The sequence below is a fragment of the Vulpes vulpes genome, chromosome 12 (genome assembly GCF_048418805.1).
Source record: "Vulpes vulpes isolate BD-2025 chromosome 12, VulVul3, whole genome shotgun sequence".
Classification (NCBI taxonomy): Eukaryota; Metazoa; Chordata; class Mammalia; order Carnivora; family Canidae; genus Vulpes; species Vulpes vulpes.
The window spans coordinates 127494762-127514371 of record NC_132791.1 but is presented as its reverse complement, the minus strand read 5'-3'; the positions used below and the strand labels follow the sequence as shown (position 1 = coordinate 127514371).

Below are 19610 nucleotides of genomic sequence, written 5' to 3'. Positions count from 1 at the left end.
AGAAAAGTCATGTATGACAGCCCACATATAACAGCATACCCAATTTTGAAAAGCTATGATAGATTTTCCACTACAGTTGGGAATGGGATGAGAATGTCCACTGCTGCCACTGTTTTTCAGTATAGTACTGGATGTCCCAGTAAAATACACCCAAATTGGAAAGGAAGACATAAAGTTGTTTCTGTTTGTAGATGATACAAAATATTGTATAGAAATGTATACTGATGATACAAAATATTATATAGAAATATTGCATATATAGAAAACTTTAATGATTTCACAAAAAACTATTAGAATAAATCACTTCATTAAAGTTTTAGAATGCAAAATCAATATACAAAAACCAGCTATGTTTCTATAGAGTAACCAAAAACTATCAGAAAGAAAAATTAAGAAAACAGTCTTATTTACAAAAGCATTAAAAACAATATAAATACCTAGGAATAAATATAACCTAGGAGATGAAAGATCTGTGCAGTGAAAACTCTAAGATATGGATGAAGAAGACACAGATAATTGGAAAAATATTGTGTGTTCATAGAATGGGAGTATTAATATTGTTAAAATGTCCATACTACCCAAAGCAGTCTATAGATTCAATGCAATCCCTACCAAGATTAAAATAGCATATTTCATAAAAATAGAAAAAACAATCCTAAAACTTGTATGGAGCTACAAAAGATCCCAAATGGCTAAAGCAGTCTTGAGAAAGAAGAACAAAGCTGGAGGCATCACACCTGATCAAACTAGATCACCAAGCTATCATAATCAAAGCAGTATGGTATTGCAATGAAAATAGACACACAGATAGTGGAACAGAATATAGAGCCCATGAATACACCCTGGCACACATGGTCAATTAACTTTCATCAAAAGAGCCCAGAATATACTATGGGAAAAGAAGAGTCTCTTCAATAAGTGCTGTTGCGAAAATTAAATATTCACATGCAAAAGAATGGAACTGGGCCCTTATATCATACATAAAAACTAATTCAAAGGTGAGTATATTTTTCAACATAAGACCTAAAACTGTAATACTCCTGGGAAAAAACCTAGAAGGTAATCCCCTTGATATTGATCTTAGCAATTTTTTTTTATTTGACTCTAAAGGCACAGCAATAAAAAGCAAAAATAAACTAGTAGGACCACAACAAACTAAAAAGCTTTTATCTAGCAAAGGAAGCCATCAACAAAATGAAAAGGCAACATACAGAATGGGGGAAAATATTTGCAAACTACATATCCAAAATAGGGGTTAATATCCAAAATATAGAAGGAAGTTTTACAGCTCAATAGCAAAACAAAACAAACAAACAAAAAACAACCCAATACCTCAATTTAAAAATGGACAAAGGACTATTTTAACAAAAAGAAAAAGAAAACACAGATGGTCAACAGTACATGAAAAGGTGCTCAACATCACTAATCATGAGGGAAATGCTAATCAAAGCCACAATGAGATATTAGCTCACACCTGTTAGCATGGCTATTCCTAAAAGACAAAAGAGAACCAAATGCTGGTAAGGATGTAGAAAAATGGGAATCCCTGTACATTTGGTAGAAATGTGAACCAAAGTAGCCCATATGGAAAACAATATTGTATATCCTCACAAAATTAAAAATAGAACTACCATGTCATCCAGCAATCCAACTTCTAGGTATATATCCACAGGGAAAAAATCATTATATCAAAAAGGTATCTATACTGTTCACTGTAGCATTATTCACAATAGCCATGGTATAGAAACAGCCTAAGTGTTCACCAACAGATGAATAGACAGTATATATATATGTCTATTCATATATCTATAGATATTCATATATTTATTCATATATATATATATATATATATATATATTATCAGTCATAAGAAATAAAGAAATTCTGCCATTCTGGCAACATGGATGAACCAAGATGGCATAATCTACATGAAAAAAGATTAAGACAAATACTGTGTGGTATCACTTACTGGGTAATTTGTTAAAGAAACCTTACACAGAGATTAACTCCTAGAGAACATAGTGTTGCTTACCAGGAGCTGGAGAGTGGGGAACATAGAAAGAAGTTGGTAGAAGGGTACAAACTTTCAGTTACAAGGTGAATATGATCTTAGAATCTGATATGTAACATGGTGGCTATAGTTTATAATACTGTATTATGTAACTGAAATTTGCTAAGAGAGTAGGACTTAAAGGTTCTACTGGAAAGATAAAATAAAAAGGTAAACATGTGAGGTGATGGATATATTAATTAAGTCAATGATGGGAACCCTTCCATGAGGTACACATACATCAAATCATCGCATTGTACGCTTTAGATATACTACAACTGCACTTGTCAGTGATACCTCAATAAGATGGAAGAAAAGACTGATTTAGTAGTAGCAAAACCTGATTTCTAAAATAACAACTTTCATCAGTTATGGGTGGCTACAAGTAGTCCAGACACTTTAAAATATTCCGTAGTCATAATGTTGAAAAAGAAAGCAGAGGATATGAAGTTCAACTCATATTTACCAAAAAAGAGAAGAATGAAGCGAGGCAGACATCTGACATCAATATGTGGTCCATAAAATATATCATGAATTTACAGACACACATTTTTGCAAAATGAAGGATCTCCATTATTTAAGCAAGGTTAACTCCACAGAGAAGCCAAATTTCATTATGGATATTTTTTTTGGATTCTTTTAAAATGATAATCCTCTATACCAAGACAGAAAACAAGTAATGTCTCAGAAATACGTGCTTCTTAATGGCCATTAAATTCTTTCCCTGAAATATCAAAGGCAGATTCCACATATTTAAATAAAATAATATTCTGTTTCATTATGAGTAAAGATGCAAATGGGTTGTGAAAGTTTATCAGCAGTACTTAAAACTGTCTTTTCATTATCCATCAGTTAAATTTATCATCTTCAGTTAACTGTGATTCAATCTCACGCATCCTTCTATTTTGATGAAAAGGGAATAGATGGATGTTTTCTGTGTTCCTCTAGTCCCCTTTGCTACTACTGCAGTGTGCTAGGATCTCACCTCCAGCCAGGCAGAAAGAAATGAGGATCCCTTTCCTTTATTACTCAAACTTCAGCCTGCTGGGCATCCAAGAAGACCCACTCAGAGTTGGCACCATCTAAATAGCATGAGCTGTGCCTGCTGTATAAGTGAATGGACATGCCCCTCCTAGATTCTGGATATTTCTCTCTACTATCACTGCCATCTAGAGGTACTGGTGAAAGCACGTGGTATCTTATTAGATTAAGCTCTGTTCTAGAAATTTCCAAGATACTTACAGGCAGGAAAACATTAGCTGTTGGTTCAGTATCGTTTGTCTTTCAGAGATTTAAGTAAGAAAATTGCTTTCATATTTTCCCCTAGACTTCCTCGTTTCCAGTTCTTTGTTTGCTTTGCTCCCGGGTTTTTTTATTGTGTGTGTGTTTTTTTTAAGACAGGTACAATCATATCATTTCCCAGCTTAAATTATTTCTTTGGCTCTAGGCTGCAAATGCAGTAAAAGGATTCAGGTGCTTCTAAAAGGGAAAGACCCTGAGATCTCTCCAACCAACCCTACCTGCTAATAATTGTCCCTCTCACTTCTCCATAAAACTTCCTGTAGTTCTCAAAATGACACACTGCCATTGTCACTACCTCCTACCAGAAGAAGCATTCTAAATCTACCCACGGTGCTGTGAACATCCTTCAGGGTGAAGTATTGACACTATTGTCTTTCTTAACCTCAGCCCCTTGCTCTCGCTCCACCTGGCACATGCCCCTTCCTGAAACCAGACTCATGCCCAGACACCTGATACCTCTTTTATCTTTGCAGCTTTGGCTTTGTCTCCCAGGGAGGCAGTCCTTAGTCCACCCAATTCTAATGAGTAGTCACTCCTTCCACAAAGCTGTCCTGTGTACTTCATCTGATCTTGCCTCTTCTGGGCTCACAGATCACTCCATATACCAATAATATAAAATGCTTTTATTTTTTTTCATTTATGAAATCATTATTTTATCCGTCCTCTGTACCAGGTATTATCCACCCTCCTGTGGCCCAGCTGCAAACTAAGACATTACCAGCACATTGCAAGCTCATTAAAGGAAGAAACAATGTCTTTTTTGACCTTATATAGAGTGCCCCTACCCTCTTTCTTTGTTGAAGGGCTCCCGTATCCTCCAGCATGCAGCTTATGTCATCAATGTTTATTTCATTGCTATAATTGTTCTAATTAACCCTCAACATAGATGTTTATTCTATATACTGCAAAATGGGGTTCAGTGTGATTTACTCAAGATCACATGGATCCTCCATCTCAGTAGCAAGATCGAAACGCTGTCCTGTCTGGTTACAAGGAAATATACATTAAATAAATAAATAAAATCAGTATGAGTAACTACCTGGTGTAGCGACAGAGTGAGCATTCATTTAAATATTTCCTCTACCTACTTTGAGGGGGATCTGGCCTTACAGACATTCTCTGTATTTGTATTCAGAGCTTCCTTCAGCCCTCCTCCAGCAGTGTATTTAAATATGTCCACCAGGAGCATAAGAAACTGTTGGCATCGTCGCACCTGCACCACGAATTCTTAAAATCTTGCTCTCATTTAGATTTTTAATTTTTAGAAAAATACATTCCATTTACATCTAGGAAAACACCTGGCTCTTTCATGGAGTAGTATAAAATTATGGAATGATCAGGGTATATCATTAAAGATTAACCAAAGCTATTGCTTACCTGTCCCTTACCTCCCCTCACACACAGACATGCACACCACCCATGCCTCATTTAGAAGGTAGGGAAGTTCAGATGCAGAGAGTAAAGTGACTTTTCCAGGTGTAGGTGCCTGGTTGATGTCAGAATATAGCCTAGAACTTAGTTCCCTATGTTTGCAAACTAGCACGTTTTTACTCATGGACAACAACCCCACTCCCGATTCCATGAATGCAAAGACAATGTTTTATCTTTTTCTTTGTGCACACTGTATTTTTAAACTTATCTGCATTGAGCATGTCTGATTCCACCATCTACGTACTTGATCACCAAAAAGGGATACTTTCAATTTCTTAAATACCTTGTTTTTAAAAGATGTTAAAAGGAAACCTCTCCCATTCTACTTGGCAGCCCTTCTGTTAACTGCACCCGAGCCTCCTCAATATGATTTATACAAAACTGCAGAAATGTAATCAGAATTAGACAAATCCTACAGGACGAGCATTTATTAAGCACCTGTGATGTGATGAACCTACAGATTCAGCAAGATATCTGAAGACCTGCCATTTTAAAATTTCCTTTTGCTTTTTTACCCTCAGAGGATGTATCAGCTGTCCATGGAAATTAAAAGGAAAACCAAGTTGGAAGTTAATATTTCCTTAGGATGTCAGTATATTAGAGAGAGACAATATATACTGTTTACTTAGTTACTAACCACAGATTTCACACACACACACACACACACACACACACACACAAATACTGTAGAGTTACAATCTTATGACGAAACGCTGTCCTGTCTAGTGTCTCCTAGAACCTTCGGTTCCACTATACTTTCTAGGTAAACACTGAAGTCTCCATAGGTACCAAGGTAACTGTTCCCAAGAAAATTACTTCACAGTCTAGATCCTATTAGTCTTCTCTATAAAACTATTTTAAAGACTATGAAAGGAAAAATATCGCCTGTACTCAGACAGACATCGCTAATATTAACGGAGCCACCCAGCCCTCATTCAGGTCAGAACTGAAAGAAGCTTAAAGGCAGAGGTGGTAATATTTTGTCCTTCATGCTCAGCATAGCAGGATGGATTCAGAGAAATGTAGACTGTTATTCATCAGTGAGACTTTACATCAGATGGCTTCTCTGAAGGCTCAGCTTTGGCTGTGTGTCTTGCAGCTGTAGTTGATGCTGCAAAAGAAAACGTGGCAGGTCTTCTGTTTCAGCCACCACTGAAAGAAACTAATAATGTCATCAATTAGCAACTAACGCAATACTTGAATCACTGTGGCTTTTGGAAAACTGTTTTTTTTTGTTGTTGTTGGTGTGTGTGTGTGTGTGTGTGTGTGTATGTGTGTGTGTGCCCGTGGCTCTGCCCTATCTTCTTGTAGAAGCAAACAAATATTCAGCTGACATTTTACCAGTTAGAGATTGATGGACAGTGTTTTTCCCATTTCAAAAACATAGATTTGCTTTCTGGTGTCTAGTCTTTTTCCCAGTGAAATGAGAATGTTACTGATGAGCTGTCAAATTAGTTAGCACATAATAGGCAGGAGATAAATATTTGTTGAGGGGTTTAATTAATAACAGCTATCACCGACTGAATTCAAACCAGATCTGCTAGCGATGTTAGCGTTGTCATTCCTGTTTTGCATGTCGGACACCTATAGCCAGAAAGTTACAGAGGTGGATTCAGAGCCTGGACTGTTTTCGACACCACCACCCTCCCTCTCCTTGGGACATTGTTGATAAATCCCAAAATTAAACACACACACACTTGTGTAAGAATCCACAGGAGTGCAGGGTGATAAAGGCCCATGCAAAGTCATCATGTGTTTGCTGGGTGATCTTCAATAGTGTTTCTTTAATCTACTGAGCCTTGGTTTCCTTATTTGTAAGATAAGTCTAATAACAAGATGTATCTCTCAATCTTATTATGACAACCAAACTACATAATCTGTATAAAGTGCTCAGCACAGTGCCCAACCTGTAATAAGCCCACGGCATCAATATTAGCTATAAATACACAGTCCTGGGGCTTTGGATAGTAACTTTGCTTAGCTGTCAGTAGATTCATCTGTTTTTTCTTAGATAGTCAAACAGTAGTGTGCATATATAACCTGCTTTGTTATAAACAAAAAACACAGAGGTTTTCAAAATCAAGGCTGAGACGAGGTCTTTCTGTTCTCTCTGATTGATGCACTGATTCTTGTTGCAACTGCATGGTCACTGCTGCATATTTTACTTTTGCCAAAAAATAAATAGACAGATAAACAGAACTTTCCCTTAGTTCACTCAACACAGTTCAATCAAATTCACATTTAAAAAAAAGAAATTGGGGCACCTCGGTGGCTCAGTTGATTAAGCATCTGCCTTCGGCTCAAATCATGATCCCAAGCGTCCTGAGATCGAGCCCCACATTGGGCTTCCTGCTCAGTGGGGAGTCTGCTTCTCCTTCTCTTTGCCCCCACTCCACTTGTTCTCTACTATCTCTCTCTACCTCCCCCAAATAAATAAATTAAATATTTTTTAAATTAAAAGATATATTTAAAAAAAAAACTTGGGGCACCTGGGTGGCTCAGTGATTGAGCATCTGCCTTTGTCTCAGGTCGTGATCCTGGGGTCCTGGGATTGAGTCCCACATTGGGCTCCCTGCTCAGTGGGGAGTCTGCTTCTCTCTCTACCTATGCCTCTGCCTCTCTCTCTGTGTCTTTCATGAATAAATAAATAAATTAAATATTTTTAAAATAAAATTTAAAAAACTTTACTAAATACTAAGAGAAAACCAGGAAGAAAGCAAATACAGATGCTAGAAACTCATAACCACTTATGTACATGTGTTTGTGTTGAGGGGGAGGTTACTTTTCTCTGAGCCAATATCTTTGGTTTTATTAATTTGCATTCCTAATAGGTTTTCTTCCCTCTTCTTGAAATTGCCTAATTGTTTTACACTTTGTATTGAGTGTTTATTTTTGTAAGGTACCTTAAATACTTAACAGAAAAAAAATGGGCTGGGTATAAAAAAAAATTAAATGATAGAGATTGAGGAAGAAAAGGGAGGTAGGGAGGGAAGGAGAGAGGAAGGAAATGACTTTCCAAAATTTTTGAAATTCAGGTAACTACCTGTGGACTGAGAGAGGACACTTCCCTCAGAGCTCCCTCAGCCTACCTGGTAAACACCATCTTGTTTCCCACCACAAAGAAGTCTATGAATGGCCTGTCTTGCTCTCTTCTCTCCCATTAGTATGTCCCAGGACTTGGAGGGTTGTAGTGACTCATATAATCAAATCTTTTACTCTCCCTGGCTCAGATGATTGGCTCTGTCTGCTTTTAGATCACTTTGTAATTAAACTGAACCCCCTTTAAAAAGTGCTACCCATCACAGTCTCAAAGTATCATAAAACCTTGATATTCCCTTCACATAAGACACATTTCTACACATCTATATCAAAGGGCAATTATGCCCTCAACAGGAGGTTTTTTGATGTTATCATTTTCATCCTCTGTATCCCCCTCCATGCTTCATAAAAGGCACTCAGAGGCATTCAAGAAATACTTGTTAAATTGAGTTGAATTGGAAGTATTTTTATCCTTTTCTCATGTATTAGATTGTGGATGGCAGAATTTAACAGCTAAATTGGCATAATTGAACCCTTCCTGTTTCCAGCCATTGTTTTATTAGAAATCTAAATAGATATACATGTTTATTATTAACTTATGTTACCATTGAAGAGCTGAAATGTAGACCAATGAACTGTTAACAAACTGTCATATTGATTTCTATAGGGATTCAAGGATATTTCTCTTGAGAGATTTATACATGGTGGAGCCAATGTTACAGGATTCCAGTTGGTCGATTTTAACACACCTATGGTAACCAAACTAATGGATCGCTGGAAGAAACTAGACCAGAGAGAGTATCCAGGATCTGAGACTCCTCCAAAAGTATGTGTTTGTTTTGATCTTATATGTTTTTAATGTTTTTAAATTTTAGGGTAGAAACTTCATTATACAGTTGTTGCAGTCATTTTTTGTCGGCATAGCATAGTGTAGGGCAGAAGCATTTTGTCACTATCACTGCACTACTCAAGCCTTTAGTAATTTCTAACTTTTATATGTTAAGAGCAGAGCTGTTAGACATTAGCTCAGGTAGTTTACTCTTATCATTATTATTACCTTGCATAGAGATTTCCATGAAGAAACAATGTTAAAACAGTGTTTCATCGACTAAATATTTCAATGTAAGCAAACATCGGTAATTAGCACATCAAAAAACCACCATTAGACAAAAACTATATTTGCAAAGTCATTTATAATGAGGAGAGAAATTGGGAGAAATGTAAAATGTATAAGCTTCTGCAAAATTTGTCTTTCAAACTAACAGTAAAATGGTCAGGTTGTTTCATTTTTCTCTGGTTGACACCGCGGAAGTATGTTATTGGTACTCACAAAAGAAACTTCTCATCATAGCCCATTTTTTCCTCACCTGGGAAGATAGACAACTTCCTTAGATATTATGTAAATAATTATATAATGTTTCACAAACTCCAGCTTGGTGGTTTTGAACTCTTACATAATAAAGTATTCTCGGGGATCCCTGGGTGGCGCAGTGGTTTGGCGCCTGCCTTTGGCCCAGGGCGCGATCCTGGAGATCCAGGATCGAATCCCACATCAGGCTCCCGGTGCATGGAGCCTGCTTCTCCCTCTGCCTATGTCTCTGCCTCTCTCTCTCTCTCTGACTATCATAAATAAATAAAAATTAAAAAAAAATAAAGTATTCTCATTCTCAATGTTTATTGCTTCTTCAGTGACATTATTTTCTATTAAAAAGTTTTCAAATGTAGTTTGGAAATTCAAGCCTAGAAAACTATGATTGAGAGGTAAATAGCCTCATTTCTTTTGTTTTCTAGTGTTAACACTTTCCCCACTAGCCCCAGTTCCCCTCTGTAGTAACAGCAATTTGGCTAGCCATACCATCTTCACTAGTCTGTAGATTTGTGAAATTTCAAAACAGAGCATTTACTGAGCATCCACTATGTATCAAGCATTGTAATCCAACTGTCTGATTTTACAGATTAAAATTTCAGGTTATTAAATGGGTCTGTTAATGGGCTGTCTCTGAGTTTGCAGGATGCCCAGAATTGAATCACAGGCTTCCTGAGTCTTAGACAAGTGCACTGTCCAGTATATTATACCACCTTTCATCCTTAGATAATACATGTGAGGATCCCTGGGTGGCGCAGCGGTTTGGCGCCTGCCTTTGGCCCAGGGCGCGATCCTGGAGACCTGGGATCGAATCCCACGTCAGGCTCCCGGTGCATGGAGCCTGTGTCTCTGCCTCTCTCTCTCTGTGTGTGACTATCATAAATAAATAAAAATTTAAAAAAAAATACATGTGAGAGTGTATTAAAAAGCCAAAATATTTTCAAGATGCAAATCACCCCCAAGGTTAAGAGAACCTTGAGAAGTCTTTTAGCCTTTAATTAAGCAGGTTCAGAGATAAATTATCCCAAAGTTAACGTACAAAGAGAAGATCATTAAGCTTCCTTTTGAATTCATTTCTAATCTGGCCAGTTTGCCATCCTGTTGTCATGTATACAGAGACTTCCTTGCCCTTCTGCTCCTCCTGCTGAACAATTGTGCTCTTCCTTCCTCACATCTGTTGTCAGACCATCATTTATGTCAGCCTTTCTTCTACAAACCACCTTTCTAAGATCTTGTAACCCTTTGAGCTTTTAGGGTCTGGAACGGGCCTCAAACTTCTTGACAGTATTTAGTAGCTCCATGTGAATTCTTTTCATCTCAGTGACAGTATCACCATGTGGTCAGAGTATTGGCTGTGGTCCTTCCTTCTGGGCTCACCAGAGTGGTCATTCCTTGTCTATCTTACCTTTAGCCATCCCAATGTCTCCTGTTTGATAATCTCCAACTAGACTTATCTGTGCCACAGCAGGAGGTGCTTTGTTTTATATGTAAATACATCATTTTCTCATCTTTCACAGCTCTTAGCATGATGCTAGGCACTTATTAGCCACTTCACAAATATACACAGCCTATTCTTATTATTTATTTTAGCTATGCTCTATAAAGTTGCTGTGAACACTGACTGAGTGAATGCTGAACCCTTGCTCCTAGGGGAAATACAGGGTTAGGTTCCTGCAAGCCTCTGGTCATAATATTTTTGTCAAGTGATCAAGACATAACATGTAACATTGTTTTAAGTCTGTTTAAAGACACCTTATTTAATGCATTGCTGAATTCATACCCAGCAGCCCTGTAACTCATGCCTCAACAGGGCTTATCCAACACATGTATTTTCTCCAGAAGATACATCACAGCTTTCTCACACTGAGGTTCACAGGACAGCATAACTACACTTTTGGGTCATTTTAAAAAGTGAAACCATCAGAAAAAAGCAAATCACTTTGGAGATATCTGGCAGTAAATAGACCACAAAAGGCCTCTTGTTTACAGTAGGAGACCTAAAACAAGAAGGCAGTGTCGCCTTGCTTGATTACAGCTGGGGTGTATGTGTGTGTGTGTTGTGTGAATCAAATGTTTCACCACTCTACACACGTTTGCAAATGACCCACTGTGAGTGTTGATTTGGGGTCACAATCAAATTTTAGCAAGTAGACAAATTTATGAATACAGGATCCATGAATAAAGAGGATCAAATGTACATAATTGAATTGTACTTGATCTTTTAGGTGTTGTGTCAAAGATGTAAAATGTGATTTCTGATCTGTCACCCCTGCCCTAAAGAAAATGAAATCTTCAAGAATAAAGGTGTTCTACAATACAGGCCTAGCAAGTCCATTAGATGTGCTTGCTCTCTCTTTCTGTCCAGACAAAAGGACCTGCCCCAAATGCCTCCCTCTTTACCAGTCCCTGTGCTCCTGCTTTGACCTCCACTGTCCTCCATGTCATTTCCATCTCTTCAAATCCAACCACCTGCTAAGCGTTTATCTCACATTCTACTTTCTCTACAAAGCCCTTTCTTTGTTTTCCAATAAACATGAGCCTGTTCTGCTGTGTAATCTCCATAATATTTGACTGTGTCATTCTCACCAAGGACTTCACATAATTTTTTGTGGACTTTATGTTCCACTTCTCTAACCTCCTTTGGAGCAGTAACCATCTGTGACACAGCTTTTTGTCCTTGCCATTCCAAGCCAGTGTCCAGCACATGTTTCAAAGAGCTCTCAGATAATGATATTTCATCCTTGCAACCAGCACAGAAAATAGTCACTATTATCTCTTTTGATTTGGTTTTGCTCTGTTTTGTGTTCCAAAGCTGGAAAATGTACACATCCCCCAAAAAACATGAGTAGTAGAGTTAGAATTCATGGAGTTCTTGCTTCTCAAAGCCCAGACTCTCAGTGCTATGCCATGACTCTGCCAAACTCTGTCTTGTTATCTAGAGACCTTGGTAAACAGAACTTACTTCACCACCCCAATCACTGCTTAAAGCAGGAAATAACTCTTGGCCAATACCTTAGTTTTACCCTACCCTAAAATGAAGTATTTATTCAATAAGAATTTTCTAGATGCCATCTAGAAGCGTGTGCCCATAAATATGATTTCTTGGACTTTAACACAGTAAGACATGTGGAAGAGAATTAAATCCTTTGAAAACTATTGCTTTTTTCCATGTCTCAGCTCTATGACCTGTCGAAGGCCTTTGCTGTTCTACCCGACTGTCTGCTTTGCTCTGCTCCACTCTGTATGATATCTTTGCTTTTTTTCTAGTTCACTTGTTTCATACAAATGGATGGACTTTTTAAAACACAGCAAGTGCATTTGCTATTTGATGCGATCTCTTCTCAGCTTTTTTTCTCCCTATTAAAAAAGCAACAGTGTTTTTCTTTTTATTTTCCTTTCTTGATCCTAAAATACTAGCCGTACATTTTTCTCATGCCCTTCATGTCTTCAGCAAGTTCTACTTTATTTCTTTTTTTTCTACTTTATTTCTTGTTTTTATTTCCTTACTTTACAAAATGAAACCAAACAGTGGTTTGATAGCTTTCTCTCCTCAAAGATCCAAACAGTGGTTTGATAGCTTTCTCTCTTCAAAGATGTGCTTGGTCCATGAAGGGGAGGAGGTATCTTTCTATTTGGTTTCATACCTGGAGTAAGCCTCTTCATTTCTGTCAGCCTCCCCATCCCAATTGTGAGGATGTAAGCCTATTTTGTTGTATCTTTGAAGAATATATTGCAAGGCTGTTAATTTACATGTCTCATATACCTCTTTCTGGTGAAGCTTTTTAATTAGGTTCTCTACCATCAAAAGTTTCTTTCTTAGGATTTATGTTCTTTATCTCATCCACATTTCAGCCTCTCTTCCCAGGAATGCCGGTTGGTATGCTTACTAGTCCTATTGCCCAAGTTTGCTTCCTGCAATTTGAGTTTCAAATGATCTTTTTTCTTTTGTAAGCAGCCAGGCAAAGAGATAATCTTCCATATTCCACAGCACAGAACTACTTCTAGTTCAGGCTTAGAATGTGTTCCTCCCAGAGAACTAACCATGAGGAATTCCTGAAACAGACCGTGCGGGTTTTTTGGTCATGATTAGCAGTTTGTGCTCTGCCATGCTTCAGGAAAACCATGCCCTATTCACACTGTATATATACTATCTGTTCTTTTTATTTTCAGCTTAAACAAGTTACATTTTCTTCTATTTTTCCTCTCACTGCCTTTCATAGCCTTAGTAATTTTTACCTAAGGGCTTTGTCTTTTCTCCCAGAGAAGAGAGGGGAAGTCATCAGAAAGCACGTGGAGTGTACTCACTTCCTCACTTTGGCCCTAAGTTACAGTAGAAATGGAGGGGGATGACTTACTGCTCCTGAGAACACTCATAACAGGTGTTGGCATAACAATGCTCATTCCTGCGGAGCACAGTGACCAGTGCACACACATCTGTTAAATCAGGTGCTATTTCTGACATCTTCTGTCTAAGGAGCAGTAAACATTCTCACATTCTTCTGAGAAACCAAACCAACATAGGCACTTTAAGTCAGGAAACACATATTAAATCTCAAGAAGCCCTGCTAGGCATTTCAGAAAAGGAATCCCTGCCCTTCTGGGACTCAACTGCAGCACGTGACCACAAGGCAGATGGTGGCTGTCATGCACTTAGCTTCTTATACTTTATCTTTTTCTACTCAGACAGAACAAAAAGAGGGCTTGCTTTTCTCAGCTGATGGAAACTGTGCATTAGAATTTCTATTCTTCAGAGTATGTTTTCTCCTTTGTAACTCAGAGTGGTAAAGGAGCCCCTGGATGGCTCAGTTGCTTGAGTGTCCCACCCTTGGTCTCAGCTCGCATCTTGATCAGGTCTCAGGGTCTTGAGTTTAAGCCCCACATAGGGCTCCAAGCTGCACATGGAGCCTACTTAAAAAAAAATAATAATAATAAGAGTGGTAAATTTTGGTATACAGTCTTTGTAATAAAGTGATAATAGAAATTTCTGAAGCTGGAATCAATTAATTATCAATAATTTAACTATCCTTCACACAGGAAGGGCTTAATGTCATAAACCAAAAGAGCCCCCAGACTGTTTCTGGATTGATAAGATTTTACGACTCACCATTATAATTACTTTCATTTTGTTAGTACACATCTGCTTTGACTTATGATGGAGTCCTTGTGATGGCTGAAACATTTCGAAATCTCAGAAGACAAAAAATTGATATTTCAAGGAGAGGAAATGCGGGGGATTGTCTGGCAAATCCTGCTGCTCCCTGGGGCCAGGGAATTGACATGGAGAGGACACTCAAACAGGTAACTCACAATGTTATTTAAGTGCAGTTTGTTTCACAGTCCTGTTTAAGTGGTGCATTCAAGAAAATGGAATAATTTATCTGAGAATAAGTATATATTACAATTTCCATTTTAATATATTAAGCTAATATCATTTTTGAGACATTTCTAAATAAAATACTGAGTAGAATACTGTTCATATCTTATATAGATGCTTAGTCAAGATAAACTAGGTTACACCACAGTAGTAGACAACCCCAAGTCCCAATGGCTTCAAACAAGAGTGTTTCTCACCCAAACATACATTAGATTAGGAGAAGTATTCTGCTTTATTATAATCACTCAGGGACCCAGGCTGACAGAGCAGCTACCATCTTAAATGCCACAAAGAGAAATTGAGTTATGGAAGGTTTTGAGTTGGCAATTAAGTGCTGTGGCTCAGTGGTAGCACTCATCACATATGTTTACAACTCACTTATTTTAGTCACATGGGCCTACTTAACTGCAAAGGGCTCCAGGAAGTAGAGCCTATCTTGGGGCCAGAAGGTACAAGAACTAGAATTTTTTTTTCAGAAACATTTTTTAAACAGTGCTAATGACTACCTCAGTAGATCTTTAAATTGCCTTGAAACCTCGAATTGAGTAATTTGTTAATTTTGCTCTGTTTGTGTTATATTAACACTATTTTTCAAATGATTAATGGAATATGAGTATATTTTTAATGTTAATAATGTAAATGTGCTGAAATGCAGTGAGTTCAGATCGTAAATAAAAACAAATGAAAAGGAAATTTGTAATAAAGTACACTTGAATTTCTTTAATATACTTATATTTTGAACTTCTTAGGACTCAATTTTAATATTTTCAAGGATAAATATGATCCAGTGTGATCAGCAAGACTGTTTAATATATTTTGTGGACACATAGATAAAACTGAAAAGTAACTGTAAAGGAACCATATTTCTTTTCCTATAGGCAACACTTTAGTATTGAGGAAGTATTCTTTATCACATAACAAATCATGTTTGTCTTTCAAGTATAGAACAGAATTGCTTATATTCCTTTGATTTACATCTTTCAGATTATTTCCTAGCAGCTCAAATGCCCTGTGGTTTTTAAGAGAGTTATGTATAGTTTATAGTTCTATACCCAATGTGTTGTCATAAGCCTAGCAGATGAAGTCAAAATTCTATAAGCAAAATGGCCAATGAATATATGTATGGATTTTCCTTTTCACTCATAGGTTCGAATTCAAGGACTGACAGGGAACGTTCAGTTTGACCACTATGGACGTAGAGTCAATTACACAATGGATGTGTTTGAGCTAAAGAGCACTGGGCCCAGAAAGGTGAGCCACACTCAACCCATTTCCTTAGTTTGCCCTTGACGTTCTTAAAGACTTATAGGTAAAAGGTAGCTGGATATTCTACATTTGTTTGTTTTTAAATATGTTTACAAATTGTATTTTTTTATAATCTGTGCTGAAATAAATTCTTGAATCAAATAATGGATATGTAATGGTGTGCCAAAGATGAAACAAACTAATTTATATACTGTATACATCCTTTATCCAAAGTGGAAGCAATATTAAAAAAAAAAAAAGACAGCGAAAAGAATCCCAAAAAACAAAATATACTCTGCAGGAAAGCACACCTCGCAGGTAAGAAACATACTGACCTCCATGCAGTAATTTAGGAAAACATCAGAACAAAGGGAACTACTTCTAAGGAGTGGGCATATTTAGAACAGACTAAATATTCTTGAAATAAATAAACACATTCCACTGAGCCAAAGGAAGAACAGATAGAAGATGAGATTATTAAGATCATCACTTGGCTAGTGGGAGGGCAGAAACACCGGAGAAACTCTAATTGAAGGGCTGGGGAGGTTGGATGGGAAGCTGCCAGGGCCAGATTCCTGGATTTGGAAATTAACTCTGCTGATCCTAGCACGTGACTAGGCGTCTCCATGGTCTTCCAAAAGTACCTGATGTAATGGGACCTTGCAAACCCATTCCAGTAATTGACTATAGACATTTTGTACCTAATGTATATAGTGTTTAACATTCCTTTTCTGTAGGATTAGCTAGGATGCTCAAGGAGAAATTGCCTTATCTAAAAATTCTGTCCCAACATTTGACTATTTTTAAAAACTTTCTCATATAGGATTTCCTGCTACAATGTAATGATGACAGTTAAATTTATGGAATGTCTGCTGTGACCCAAATACTTGGCTTGGTGTAATGTAATCCTCACAACACGCCTGTAAGCGAGTACCATGAGCTCCCTTTTGCCAGTGAGAAAATTATAGTCTGGCAGGTTATAATTACTTGCCTAAGGCTCATAACTGAGAAGCCAAGGATTCGGATGTGTCTGTCTTTGGAACCATTCTACATCATCATCCCACCCAAGTAGAATCTGCTCTAAAGTAGTTTACTTTTTGGTGGGGTAGAATGTAAGTTAGAATGTTAATAAGTTTTATGGCAGTTAAAGAGAAGGCATGTGGAAATTATAAAAAGGAGGAGATGGCTTGCAGTTGGAGGAAAACAGATCAAGGAAGGCTGTGTGGAGGAGGTAGGATTTAAAGTTAGGTAGGAGGTTAGCATTGGGACAGGTAGAAGTGGCAGCTGGACACAGCGAGAGCTTGAAGTGAGTCAAGGATGCCAGACAGTTACAACCACAAGGGGAAATGTCAGAGGCTCTCTTTGTGTTGTGGGATGTGCTTCCGGGTGCATGCAAGGAGAGACCTGGAGCTACCGTGAAAACCAACCCTAGGCTTTCAGCCTCTCAGGAGCATCTCCTGGAGCGAGCCCGCAGGCTGCCCACTAGCTAACATAGAGGCACAATGGCCTACCTGACCCAGATCAGGGCAGGGGTGGTGGTGCAGGAGACAGGTGACCACCAGGAGCAGGGCACCTCCAAGGACCTGCCCACAGCCGGCAAATGAGATGTGTTCCCAGGAAGAAACGTAGCGAGTTCCACGTACACCCCGACTTGACCCACTCTGTGGCACCCAACCATCAACAAGAAAGAAGGAGGCCCATTTGGGGCCCAATTCCTGTGCCAGCCCTGGAGCAGGTGGAGTAACCCACAGGCCCCTAAACACATCCACCACCTGGCAGGCAGAGGCAGGACGGGCTCACCTTCCTGCCACACACCAGACTTCACAAAATTAGCCATTTAAACAGAAGCTCTCTGAAATGCAAAAGACATTTCCATACTTCACAAAACAGTAAGTAAAAATGCAAAATGACCTCTCTATAAAACAAAGGATAAGGTAAAAAGGAGACAGAAGTCAGTGGATATCTAGTGGTCATAGCAGGTGAGCTGAGTATGGCCGTGAATCCTCCCACCAACCCTGGTGGTAACCGGATTCAAGGTTTTTTTGAGGGGAAGTGAAGAAGTAGGGAGAGTGATGAACGTCCTCACTCTCAGCTGACACCCATCTAAGACTCTTAAAAGAAATACGAAGTGTAAAATCGTGTAGACTCATCCATCTTCGTTTTTCTGTGGCAGCGATCAACTTGGGCATTCTGTCAGGAATATTAAACTCAAAAAATGAGCTACCACGAGAAACACTCTGCTGGTGAAACTCAGCAATATGTCTGCGAAGTGAGCAATCATTCTTGTAAATTGAACACTTGCCAGCAAGGGAGCTATCTCTGAAAATCAGAGAGTCTACCCATCAGTTTGTCTGACTTCTGTAACAGGAACACTGATGGAGGAACTCATTAAGGAGAAGAGAACGCTCTTTCTGAAGTCCTAGGTCCTCGGGGGTGGAGTCTTCCCACCCCAGTGACCTCCAGGGAATGCCCTGGAACCGCACACCTGGATGCACATGGTTTCAGGAATTTTTATGTGTAAAAATTTTATGTATTGAGAGCCCATGATATGCCAGACACAGAAATGGAAAATTGATGCACATTTTTACATTTAATCCTCACAACACCTGAAAGTGAGATATATCTTTTTCTCATTTTATTTTTTTAAAGATTTGACACACACAGCGAGGGTGGGGGGAGGGAAGAAGGGAGGGAGGGAGGGAGAGAGAGACAGAGAGCATCCACAAGTGCAGAAGCAGGTAGATGAGAAGTAGGCTTCCCGCTGAGCGGAGAGCCCAACGAGGGGCTTGATCCCAGGACCCTGGGATGATGACCTGAACCTCCCAGATGCCCCTATTTTTTCTCATTTTAAAAAAGAAAAAAAAAGTATGGCTCAGAGAAACCAAGGAACCTGCCCACAGACGATCAGCTCAAAAGACATGGGGGTAAGGTGGACACCAGGGCTCAACTTGCTCAAGAGCTTACTCTCTGGATTGCTCTGAAGTATTGTCAAACCTGGAGCCCGTAAGAGTTCTCTTTAGGGCTGGTATGGGAATTAAGCCATGTTTTGAGGGGACAGGTCTGGTCATATCAGCCCCCCAAGGAACAAGCTTTGAGTAGAACAGGGGCTACTCCTGAACCCAGTCCCGACGTTGTAGCAAGGTCCCCTATAAATACAGAGACGTCCTCTCCTAGGCTGGTGATATTTACACACAGTTCACCTTGAGGAATCCAAAGAAGACAAATATTTTTCTGACATCCCTGCCAGTTTAGTGGCTTAAATGCTTCCATATTTTTGCTCTAGCGTTACAAAATTATCCTTTACCCAATTTCTTTTCTCTAGGAAAAATTCCTACTTCCTGTCTGATTTGATGAGGTCAGGTGTGGGAAAAGTTCTTAGTACATTGTAAAATGTGAAGAACTAGAGAGAAACTCTGTCTCCCATGAGTTTCTAGATCCACACGTTACGATTGCTTCCTTTGGGAAGTGATCCCTATATCACTGGCCACTCTAATTGACTCACTTCCCAATGTGTCTCTGGCCCAGTGAAGATCTAGCATGAATGGTCCCATACCCCAAACTATGGCTTGCTTCTTTCATAGAATTGCAAGTAAACATAAGGCAAACAGAGTTAGGTAAAATTTTGCTTATTAGTTTAACTTGTCAGCACTCGTAAATCACTTATCTTTTCAGGGTAAATAGTCATGAAGCAGCAGGCTGCTTTAAATGCAAAATGTCAAGGTCTTGCCAACATCCAAGGATCTTCAGGATGTGTCCCAAATCTGTGGTTTTCCTATTGTGGAAACTCCTTAATAAAGAAAAAT

The 19610-nt window shown here is 38.6% G+C and overlaps 1 protein-coding gene across 21 annotated transcripts in view; it reads left to right on the top strand.

The window, feature by feature from the left end:
• Positions 1 to 19610, top strand: part of GRIA4 (glutamate ionotropic receptor AMPA type subunit 4) — a 367857-nt gene that overhangs the window by 284041 nt on the left and 64206 nt on the right. For all 21 annotated transcript variants that reach the window (XR_011995840.1, XR_011995843.1, XR_011995847.1 and 18 more), the window contains 3 exons: positions 8490 to 8648; positions 14319 to 14486; positions 15709 to 15813. Coding sequence is in view for 11 of the 21 variants with exons in the window: in XM_072729916.1 (XP_072586017.1) it covers positions 8490 to 8648; positions 14319 to 14486; positions 15709 to 15813 (432 nt within the window). In the remaining 10 variants the exon portion in view is untranslated. The remainder of the gene's footprint in view (positions 1 to 8489; positions 8649 to 14318; positions 14487 to 15708; positions 15814 to 19610) is intronic.